At 42.6% G+C, this 12,065-nt stretch overlaps 1 protein-coding gene across 4 annotated transcripts in view; it reads left to right on the forward strand.

Moving 5' to 3' along the window:
* Positions 1 to 12,065, forward strand: part of UBE2J1 (ubiquitin-conjugating enzyme E2, J1) — a 57,927-nt gene that overhangs the window by 11,157 nt on the left and 34,705 nt on the right. Inside the window, exons 1-3 of one of the 4 annotated variants that reach the window (XM_010565688.1) lie at positions 59 to 143; positions 6,100 to 6,202; positions 7,787 to 7,871. In XM_010565688.1, coding sequence (XP_010563990.1) covers positions 6,149 to 6,202; positions 7,787 to 7,871 — 139 coding nt within the window. In that variant the 5' untranslated portion in view covers positions 59 to 143; positions 6,100 to 6,148. Of the gene's footprint in view, positions 1 to 58; positions 144 to 6,099; positions 6,203 to 7,786; positions 7,872 to 12,065 lie in introns of those variants that run through there. The other 3 variants (XM_010565690.1, XM_010565694.1, XM_010565693.1) reach the window with 3 other exon arrangements.

Genomic DNA, 12,065 nt, shown 5'->3' on the forward strand with positions numbered 1-12,065 from the left:
GTCAGAAGAGCAACTCTTTTTTTTTTTTTGCCAGTCCTGCCGCAGACCAATTGCATGTGCGGTCCAGCGGTGTTGTCGGCAGGTTTTGGGAGTGGGAAGAGCTTGACCTGAATGGGAGGCAGCTTGCTGTAGACCAGAAACAGGTAAGGGCAGCTGTACTTCACTCATTCATAACTAATCTGCCCCTAGCTGAGCTAGCTGTGGGGACAGATGGGAAGATGGAATTTAAAAGTTTTCTCTTAGCCAAGGTAAGGCGTAATGCTGCATGTCTGTCAGTGAGTTAAGAGCCCCCAGTGTTTGCTGGCTTCTGTTGAACAAGGAGGGATTTAACCTGTGGTAAGCAAGTGTAAATTCAGTTGTGGTTTGAAGGCAAATGCAGAGTTTCTCTATGCTATGTATTGTCACATCTTGAAGCTCTAGTACTCTACGGAATACAAGAGCTGGGAGAGCCAGTTGGCATGAGTGCAAAGGCTCTCTACACAAACACCTGCCAAAAGGGAGACCGGTGGTTTCCAAACCCTTTACTGCTGACTGATGCATGCAACTTATCTTTTTAGAACTAATTGGCTCTTTTGGCATGAATCTATTGAATATACGTGGAGTCCTTAGAAAAAAAAGTGCTAGTCGATAGATGGAGCTGAGCTCCATCAAGACTCACTTGATAAGTAATGCAGTTCTAAGTGCTCAGGAAGGTGAAAAACATTGAGAATAGTGAAAAGTACCAGTCCTGGTGCCAGTGTGCAGGATGACAGTAGCTGTAATCAAAGCAGAATGCTTCAAAATGACAAGAGAGTTCACATTCCTTTTGGTACTGTCACCATCTGCCACCTTGGGTGAGGGCAGCTCTTGTGACCAACTCTTCAGTTAAAGTAATACAAAGCTGTCTTCAGAGTTCACCAAAGCAGTGGTGGGTAAGAGCCAGCTCTTGACAGCTCTCCAGTCCACAGGACTTTCATTGAAGGGCTGCCATAATTTCTTGCCTTCTCCCTTTACTCCTTCAGGTACAGGTGACTATGTGGGACAAAGAACACCTACCAGGCTGGACCAGGCACATTTTTTTTTGTTTTAATAAAGTATTTCATCATACTGGCTATGGTATGAATCATAACTAAAGAATGTAGTTTCCATGTATTTGGCCTGAGTTCTATGTAGTCATGCATACCCATGTATTTAGGACTATCAACTTATTTAAGACAATTAAGCTAGCTCCTGTAGTCCTCTCCAGAATTTGACGTAACTAGGTTGCATAATTAGTGAAGGTGACTTTAGCTAATGTGTAAAATTTCTAATTGGATATTAAGCATAATTTTTATCACGTTACTTATGTTTCAAATAAGCTTAATTATAAAATTGGAAGAATGTTAAAAATGCATTAGTTTTACTGTTTAACTTTGGTATTTTCAGTTTAAGTGATGACTTGTGTGTTTCACTTTTGAGTAATCATTTCTAATTAGTACCTCAGATTTTCATGTTCTAGCTGAAGTGATTGAGCACTGAGTGAGGCATGCAAAGTTGTTCTTTTTAAAGAACATATTATTTCAAATCTCCTGCTTTTTCTTTAAATTTTATTGAGATTCTAGTTTTTATTTTAAAGGGATGAAATACCCCATATACTACAAGAGTGAATTCTGACAAGGCAGTGTTGAGATACCTTTTTTAAAATTAGAAATTGTGCAAGAAGTCATCACTTCCTGAACAGTGTAGTATTTCCAAAATACCTGATCTGTGAGTCTGCTTTTTTTATATATCGTTGGTGTTGCCTAGGCATAGCAGGGACCATTATTGAACTAGATATGTCTCTTTTAAAACATTGGTTTAGAATAAACCCAAACCAATTTAGTATCCCATAGACACATTAAAGTCAGAATCTGAATAACTCTAACACATTGGTTCCAACAACTTGTTGTATTCAGGAAATCTCTGTAAGTAATTCAATAGCCAGCAGCCCAGAGTACTTAATGGATACTTTGAAGAGTTAAAAAGCATCCTTGAGCATGCACTGGAACGTGGCTATTTAAAGTGTAACAGTGCTGGAATGTCTTTCTAAAATTCTGTGATTACAGCCATGCTGTGCGTTAGCATGGAAGTGTAATTGACAGGAGCAAACTACTCTGATAAAGCGTAATTCAAATGGATCATTTGAGATCTCATGTTTTGTGGTGGAACAATTTTTTTCTCATTAAAACAAAAATTCTGGGTTTTCTTGCATGTGAAATTGCACTCCTGTGATAACATTTTATACTAAGGGAGTTCATTCTGTGAAAGTACTGTAGTGATTTTTAACAGAAATTTTAACCTATAAACTCCCTCCATTTCTATGCATCATCAGATTAAGTTGAAGAATTAAAGAAAATAACTCTGAACAGGTCATCATATACAGTAGCAACTCTTTGCTTTAATGACACATTTACTGTCCCTGTCATTTGCACTAGTCATTACAGAATATTTTTTTCTTAAATTGAACATTGATATTTTTTTCCATTTTTGTACTGAATGATGTGCATGACATTATTACATAGTGGTTTTTTGTTGCTGCAGCTTTACCTCTGTCCTGTTTGATGGGGAAATCGGATCATTAACACCAAAATTTCTTATTCGGAATGTTTATTGATAGCCACATGTGAATTTACTCAATTACAGACAAACACATCAACTTCACCCATTTCAGCTGTGTGGGAGATGAGAAATAAGCTTGGCTGGGAAATTCTTTTGGGCTCCTCTATTATGGTGGCATATTGTTGACATCCCACTTGATTTCCCACTGTATTACTATTTCCACATTAGCTCATGCACATATCCACAAATGGCTACATTTAAAAAAGACTCTTAACAGACTGTTTCTTTTCATTTGTTTTCTCCCTGATATCTTCTGTGTTACCTTTCTCATTTTCCTATCTCTGTATACGTGTTTTGTTGTAAACAGGTCAGATACCCAGTCTCCTTGGTTCCTACCAGCCTATTCTCTTTGGCTTATAAGCGTTATGAGCTACAGGCTAGGTCTTGAGCAAAAAGCTACTGAATATTGAGTACAAAAATATCTAAATTGTATAAAGTCCGTTACACGCTACTAAGGTCCTTAAAAGATACAACATATTTATGTAATCTTTGTATGTATGCACACCATACAAATATGTGTTCATATCCAAGTTACAGTTTATGCTGGCAATCGGATTTTAAACACTTCTTATTTGTCTGCAGAACATATTTTAAAAGAAGAGATTCATATAGATAAATACGTCCAGGGAAAAAAATTGATCTCATGCAGCAGTCTGTCACAACGTCTCTTGGACTAAACTAATATGTTTTTGATAAGGTAAAAGACTTTCAGGAGACTAGTCAGAGGAGATAACTCTACTGAATATTTTCCTTAATAACACTAGGAGCTGCTATGAGATAGAAGGATTATTTCAGAATTGCTGAGAACCAGAAGGCAGAGAAAAAAACACTGATGTCTTTTTAAAAAAAAAAAACAAAACAAAAAACCCAACCAAACCAACAAGTAAACATGGCCTAAATTGAGAAGGGTTGGGTTTAAACACCTCATAGATGAGTGCAAATGTGAGAGAAAAAAAAAAATAGTGGCCTAGTGTATAGGCCAGAACATTTCACAGTGTATTCCAAGCTGCCTTCTTTCACAAAAGGCAGGCTAAGAAAAGATGATGGGCTTATCACACCAAGATGCATGTGTGTACATTGAACCATGGTGAGGTGGTCTGGGTGAGCTCGGTTGCACCATATGGTCCTCAGGCCCACCTAGCAGTGCCCTGGCAGTGACTTACAGGACAGTATCAGAGCTGCCTTTGCTATTGTAGTAGGATTTACCCTATGTATAGGTTTTAATCTCCACTTAGTGCGAACTAAAAGCCATTCTGGACTCTGCTGAACTAAAGGGTAGTGTTGGTTCAAATATAGTATAAACCAGGCATGAACATGTTCCCACTGGAAATCGAAAATGGATTTCTAAAGCAAGAGAGCAGTGGTTTTCTGGAGCCTCTGCTCAGCTCCAGGCAGAGAGAGCAGACAGCCTGACTACGTCCAAGAGGAACCTCAGCTTGTCAATGAAAAGGGGTGTAAGTTGTGGTGAGCATGCCAATTACCTGAGAGCGCTAGCATCAGGGAATGCTATAGTCCTACTGGACTTTCTCATCAGCACTGCGAGTTTCTGACCCAGATAACTCATGTTTGCGTATAGGTGTATAGATGTCAGGTAGGTGTCCACTCAGCCAGTACCAATCCATTCATCACTGCAAGTTTATGTTCTTGGCCCTCCTAATTGGGCTGTCTCATTGCTCCTTCCCACACAAAACCCAAGTCTCATATCTAGTGTGTGCTTCCTTGTTAAATACTGCCCTAGTCCTTCCTCAGCTTTCTGTTATTCCAGATAAAACAGCCATCCAACAGTTTGGGAACCTGTAGTGGTTTAACCCAAGCTGGGAACTAAGCACCACACAAGCTGCTTGCTCACTCCCCCCTGCCCCTGCCTCAGTGGGATGGGGGAGAGAATCGGGAAAAAAAAGTAAAACTCATGGGTTGAGATAAAGACAGTTTAATAGGACAGAAAGAAAGAAAATAATAATAACAACAATAGAGTGGGAATATACAAAACAATTGACACACAATGCAATTGCTCACCACTTGCCGACTAACGCCTAGTTGGTCTCTGAGCAGCGATCTGCCCCCCCAGCCAACTCCGCACAGTTTATATACTGGGCATGATGTCACATGTTATGGAATATCCCTTTGGCCAGTTTGGACCAGCTGCCCTGGCTGTGTCCCATCCCAACTTCTTGTGCCCCTCCAGCCTTCTTGCTGGCTGGGCATCAGAAGCTCAAAAATCCTTGGCTTAGTCTAAACACTACTTGGCAACAACTGAAAACATCAGCGTGTTATCAACATTCTTCTCTACCAAATCCAAAACATAACACTATACCAGCTACTAAGAAGAAGATTAACTCTGTCCCAGCCAAAACCAGGACAGAGCCAGTAATGCTTTCAGAGTCCTCTGCATCCAGTGCTGTGAGTTCTTTTCTGCAGCTGGGATTCCTCTAATGCTGCTGATAAAACTGCCTGATTGGATGGAGTGGTGGATGTCCTAGCAATGAAGTTAAAATCTTTATCCAGCACTCCTGCAGTTTCTAGAAGCCCCACCATCCACTTTGCAGTGGTGTCACTCAAGGGACCTGACACCTGTGATTGATACAATTCCAACTTGTTCTGAGGTTAAGTCAACTATTGATTGAATTTTCCCCTGTTGTTCATGCTCATCCACATCAGCTTTGGGGATTACTTTGATAACAACCAGAGCCATCTGAGCCGTGAGAAACGTAATCTGTTTCAATTCCTTTTGCAAAGCAGTATACAGAGAGAACAGGTGTGTGCCTTCTGGGAAATGTAGTTGATCCAAATCAAAAGGTCCCAGGGGCCAACATCTTGTCTCTAAATCCTGCACTGAGAGGTGGAACCATACTCTGATGCTTTTCTGCAGTGCCCTTTTCAAAGACTGAATCATCCTCTGGCAGGCCAAATGATCTGATCCACAAATTGCTTCTCTGTCAATACTCCCTTCTCAGCTGCTTGAACTTCTTTCGACTGCCAGTATGCCACTCATCACGCTGCCCGGTCTGGGGTCCTAAGTGCTGAATACAAGCTCTGCAGCGGAGGCACACGAGTGGGCTCGCTCCCACCGGTCCTGTTCCCCTTGCTCAGCACTGTTTCTGGTCCTGTTCCTTCAGCAATTTCATTTCATATTTCAACTCCATATCTTCTGTCTATAAAGCAGCAGTCGTCATTCCAAGTTCTGCAATTCTTCATAAAGCCCGTGATGCAGAAACTTGAGTACTGGCTTTAAATTTAGTGTTCTCTTGACAGATTATAAATGCCTTTCCAGCTTTTCTCAGTGCACCGGCTCCCATGAAAGCTTCCCGCTCCCATGAACTGGGTGCATCCTTAGAAGTTCCCCAGGATGGGAGAAGTTCATTCCCTTCTATATTGCTACCATTAATATCCCCCATAAAATCCAAGCTATAAATATCTAATTTGAATAGTTATGACACCACCGGACTACGCAATTGTTTTCAGCTTTTGTTATTTCTCTTTCAGAATAACAAAATTCCTCTGCAGCCTTCATCACCTGCCAGTCTGCACCACCATGAATCACTTTGCTAGACACCTTTCACCATCTGCAAAAAAACCCTGCAAGCAGGTACACGCAGTTTAAGAGCGTAAAGTAATAATTTTTTGGTTAGTACAGGTAGCTATGACTAGCAAGCTACTAGACTAATCATTAACACGCTCACCTCCCCCTGCAAGACACCAGATGAGACTTCGCTGGCTAGTGTCACCAAACTGCCATCTTCTGACTCTCCGCTTTTTCCCCGCAGCATTTTATACCTTTTCACATCGGTGTTTTTCTCCTGGGCCTCATCTCAACAGCCCTCCCTCCATCTCTGGTTCTGCCTTATCTGGCCTGGCTCTGCTGTGCAGCCCTTTCTCACGGCGAAGCGATCTGCCGAGCGTGCCGAACCAAGGCTGCGGGGCTGCAGAGCCCAGGCAGCTGAACCGGCAGAGGGAGGTCACTTGCTAGCAGGGGGTGGAGATGGAGTTAACACAGTCGGCAGTTTGGCAGCGGGTAGACGTGTTGGGTCAGCAGAGCCGCTCTCTGGGCTCTCTTGGCTGTTGTGATTAGGGGTTTAGTCCAGTTGCCCACGTAGGTCCTTTGTGTCACTGAAGGTGCTCTAGGCACTCCCGCCTGGCCTTCAGCTACTGCTTCGTTCAGAACAGCACCAGTATCCCATATCATACCTTCCTGCTCCATATGGCATACCTTGGGATCCCTCATATGGCATCACTTGCCTATGTGTGTGCAATTGAATCAAGTCCTAGATTTCCACTAACCGTGTGAGAAACTCCTGGGTGTCCCAGATACCTACAGAGGGCTGGTAGAGACGACTGATAACTCAATATAGCTTGGTTAATGACACAGTAAGCTTCAATCATCCTTACACCAATTGTAAAACACTTTTTGAGGAGCTTTAAGTTACGAGTCTGCTTGTAAATCCTTTATTCCCATTGCTGAGTCAGTAGGAGCTGTATGCAAGCAGCTGTACACAAGCAGCTGTACGCAAGCAGGTACATGCAAGTTCACATTAGAGTCGTGAGTAACCTTTTTGGAATGGATAGGGTGGGAAGACTGATGGCAGTCCAACAGGTGTAATCCTGACTGCTTTCCTTCTGGCTGCCGTGTAATTGTGAAGACAGATGCTCCCTTCCCAGAAGGAAGCTTATGGGAGTAAGTTAAAGTGAAGGGACATGGGGAGCAACTCACATAAGGTAAAAGTGACAAAAAGAAAATCTGGGGCCTGAAGCTCTGAAGAGGGAGAATCGTGAAAAACTGGCTGCATGAGTCAAAGGCTATGTCTGGTATTTTCTCCCTAAATAGTGGCACAGGAGCAAAATAATTTTTAACCAGAGTAGTTCATAACTACTCTCCATCTATCTAGCTCACTCTGCAATTTGCACGGTAAAGAAAATTTCTGTCATTGTCTGTCATTGCTAAAGATAGCGTAACTAGATCAGGGAAGTCCAGAGTCATGAGCAGCTGTTACTCGGAGAGCAGCTTCAGCTTTGACTTGTGCCTTTGTGCATTTCTTCTGAACCAGGAAACCATCTGAATTATTACAACGATGATGCCAGAGGGGAGTGAGTCAAGTGACTGGCGTGACTCTTCCCATTCTTCGGGGCGGGGGGGGAAGTGAAAAATAAGTACCTTTATTTTGACTTGACATAGTGTGGACTACTGCAAGATGTTCCACAAACTCTGCGCTGGTGGTCCAGATCAGGCACTTGCTCGCTTGGGCAGTTACAGCAATATGGTAACTTCTTCCCTCATTCTCTTTCTTCCATTTCTGAAATAACACTAATTAAAAGTCAGCTGGCAAAGCCAGCCGTTTTGTGAGATGGTTGCTTTAGAACTAAGCTTGAAGAAAAGACAGTAATCGCTTTCTTGAGAAGCACCATGCATCTGTGCAATTGCTACAGGGCATTGGTTACACAATGCCGTGCTTGTTTTTATCAGTGAGGAGGAGGTGCACTTGTTGAATCCAGATCTACCAGGTCTGAAGTCACATAAAGGATTTTAAAAGCTGAGACTGTGTTAGTCACCAATGAGCACAATAATGATTTCTCTTCCAAGTGAGTCATATCTGTTCCCGCTGATAATATAGGCATATTAATATTAGATTCCTTAATTCCATTAGAGTTTATTTCTGCAGCCAACTGTCTGTATTGAAAGGGTAGCACTCTAAATGAAGCAAACTGCTCTACATTTTGTGAATTGGTGAAAGCAGGGTGTGAATGCTTTATACAAAGAACTATTGTATTTTCATGAGCTTTTATGATCTCAAACCTTCACTAGAAACTATTTGTAGCTGAGTTTATGAGACAGCCTACAAAGCATACAAACCCCACTCTGAACTGACTTCAGGTAATCACTTAATGTATAGTATACACTGTTGAAATGTACCTTACATCACACAATTATATGACCTGCACAGAGAAATAAATAATAATTCAGTGTCCCATTACCTAGCTTAATTCCCTGAGATCTGCCAGAATATACACTGGTACATCAGACCCAAGTGCAACAACAGCCCCTGTGTCACACAGGAGTCCTGCATCCAAGAGAAAGGGGAGGTTTTGGGAGTAACTCCCTCTTCAGGGGCTCCTGCTGGAGTCCATCCCCCAACTCCTCATGCTGAACTCTGTGATTCCCATTCCTACCCGCTGAGCTCCCTCCCCTCTTGGACCTTTAAAGTCAGTTCATCAAGAGTCTTGCTGTTAAAAATAAGAGGCTCTATCGACTGAGACCTTTGTAATTCTTTTAAACTGAGGGGAAATGCATGATACATTTGTGTCAGATATAGAGAGCTATATGTATCAGATGCGGCTACACATACACGTGAAAATACCTCACTAGGACAGTCTAGAACATAGATGACTTGGCCTGATACCCCTTTGCAGCTAATGGAGAAATCCAGGAACTTTCAAAGCACGATTTGTTGGATCTACAGCTAACATCTGTTCCAGGCAAGATGAACTCTGCTGTAAAAGCTCCTGGTTCTCTCCATTAGCTATAAAGTAAGCCTCTGGTAATCAGCTTAGAAATGTATATCCATAGGCTGCAATTGTCCAGTGGAATTCTGCCCATATATTTACTCTGATTTGGCCTTTCTTTCACAGAGGAGATGGCTGCAATTGAAGAATTATGCATTTTATCAAACCTTGTGATTGTCATTAACTTTGTTACATTTTTTGCAACAGATGGCCTATATGCTCCTTTCCTCTGAAGCTAGGTGGCTGTATCAGAGCCTGTTTTCATCCAAAAGAAAAAAATAAAATCAGTATACCACAACTGCAGAAAAGTACATAGAAACATGAGCAAAAACACCTTCTTGGAAACTAGAAATTAAAAAAAAAAAATAGAAATTATTAGTGATTTTTTTTTTGTCAGACTGAAGCCTTACTTCAATGTAAAACATTTACTAAGGCCACACAATTTTTAATATTTTGAGTTGTCAAAACTGATGATTCTTGCTATCTTGCAACCGATTTGGTGAAGTTGTGCAAAATCTTTCTGCAAGGATTCAGTGTGATATTAAATAACAAAATCTTTGTTGCAGCAATGTTCAGGCAAACTTTCAGTTTCTATATGCTTCAGCTGAGCATGTTTATTTTTTCACCAAGCTAGATCATATGACAGGATACACAAGCTACATGAAGTGCTGCCAGCGTGTAGGATTTGACTGCAATTTTGCTACTATATTTGGCATTTGATTTTAAAAAAACACAAGTCCTAGCACAAAATGGCTTATCCATGCAAAAGTCTAAACAAAAAGCAGATGAAAACACAAATCCAAAGGGCATTTTTGACCAGAGGCAAGAAGAGGAGGGAGGCCGCCACTCTGGACTGGCAACACTGACTGTGCAAGAGCTCTGCAGCACCTGCTCCTCGTCTGCCCCAAGCAGCTGCTGACATGTGGGCTGGGAATTAATCTCCAGATTTCTACCCGTACCCTGACTGCTTCACAGGAATCTGGCAGCATTCACCTCCTGCAGCTCTTTTAACTAATAATACAGCTGAAAATGAAAGTGCTCTGGTACTGCCAGCTCTGCACAATTTGACGTGGCGATTATCCCAGCACCCAGCCAGGCCACAATGTAGCTTACTTAAATGCGGAAAATGTATATGTCCTATGAGTGAATTTCTGTTACTTAAAATTGAAGTCTGCTCAGCTTATTTTTCAGTAGTGTTTAGCTGTCATGTAGTTACAGTGACAGCGTTTTTCTTTTTTTAGCTAAAAGTCCAAGTTTCATGTTAACTGCAGGTCTTCCTCCTTGAACTATATAAAATGACGCTATAAGTGTGGCCGGGGTCAAAGGCCAGAGCCCAGAAGGGAAAGCTGAATTCCACATTACCCTTAACTAGTTCATAATAAGTATCACTTCTCGATTCATGCCATTATTCACATTATAATATCATTTTTTAAATTGTCTTCTATCACAATATATCTCAGAACTTTTTACATGAAAATCCAGATTTCCAAATGCAAAATACTGCTCTCCTACTTCGGGGAAGGGCAAGATTTAGTCGCAGATAGTCCCAGAGCCCTTCTCCCGCTGCACAGCAAGAAGGCCTGGCAAATGAGGAAAGATGGGACATACCTGCTAAAAATGACCAAAATAGTTTGCAAACATGACACCCAGTGCCTGCAGCTCACCATCTCGAGCAGTCAGATCAGCCAATGCTAACCAGAAATGCTGAGATGTCATCAAGAGTTGTTGGCCATTAAATGTACCCTGGGGTGCTTTTGGTGTAAGAGGGAACCTCAAGGTCTGATGCCATCCTTTCCCTTCTGCTATATACATTATGCTTTACATTATTCGTAGTGCTTTGTCCTGTAAAAAGGAAGATCACTTTGCCCCTTTGAAAATTCAGCTACTTGTGAAGGTGGAGTAAAGTTGCTTTATTTATTTATTGCTGTTACCACAACATCACTGTGCAACAGAACAGGAAAGGGAAAAGTAATGCCTTGGTTTGCCATTCTGAGAACATGAGCAGGTGAAAAAAATATACCTACTCAAAAGTTTTTGTTTACAACCATTTTCCATTGCTGTTCAATCAAAGAAGGAAAGAGAACTAAGACATCAAAACATCAACTATTTTTTTAAAGATGATTAGGAAGACTATAAAAGTAATGTAGATGAAATTAGGGACAGGTCATGAGCTAGAGACAAGGGTTTCAAGCTTATGCTGTTGAAGACAAGCACGTAAAAGCTTAGACATGTTTCTTTATGACTTGTACTGAATTAAAGGGAAACAGACTGCTGAGCTTATGCCCACTTTAATTTATGTATTTCCTTCGTGGTGCTATGCCAGGTGTACTGTGGCTGTAACCAGGCGGCAGAGAAACCGAAGTTGTAGGCACAAACAAATGTTCCTCTGGCATTGCAGCACGGAAAAGGTGATCTCCCCACCACGTCAAGCTCTTGCTGATTAATTCTTGCCTAGACGAACAATCATTGGTGTCTGACACCGTTTCAGCCTTTCGTGATCCTGAAAACCAACAAACAGGACGCTACTAAGTCTTAGAGTAGGGCTGAGTCTTTTGGGGGGGCTGTCGGCGGGTCCGCAGGGCCCTTAGAGGCTCCAGAAAAGGAAGCCCCTTTGTCGAAGCCCCCCCGTTTTCAGACCAGTCGAGTCGTGCCGTGAGGGACTCCCCCCACCACCTCTGCGGTTCAAGGCCGAGACGCGACGGGGCGGCGGGGGCCACTTTCACTGCTGCAGCCACCGCGGCGGAACGGCGGCCTGGTGATGGCGGCGGCCTCACCTCCCCCCCCGCCTGCCGTTCTGCTGTGGGGCCCGGGGGTCAGCCATCGCTGCTGGAAACCGGCTGCCGCTTCCACCCTACGACAGAGAAGGGCGGGCTTTTGTGCAACGCAGCCGTAGGAGGGAAGCTTCGCCGGGGGCCGCCGCGGGCTGCGCGGCCCGCTCCGGTGCCGGCCTGGGC

Source organism: Haliaeetus leucocephalus, unplaced genomic scaffold (genome assembly GCF_000737465.1).
Source record: "Haliaeetus leucocephalus isolate CR32 unplaced genomic scaffold, Haliaeetus_leucocephalus-4.0 Scaffold195, whole genome shotgun sequence".
NCBI lineage: Eukaryota > Metazoa > Chordata > Aves > Accipitriformes > Accipitridae > Haliaeetus > Haliaeetus leucocephalus.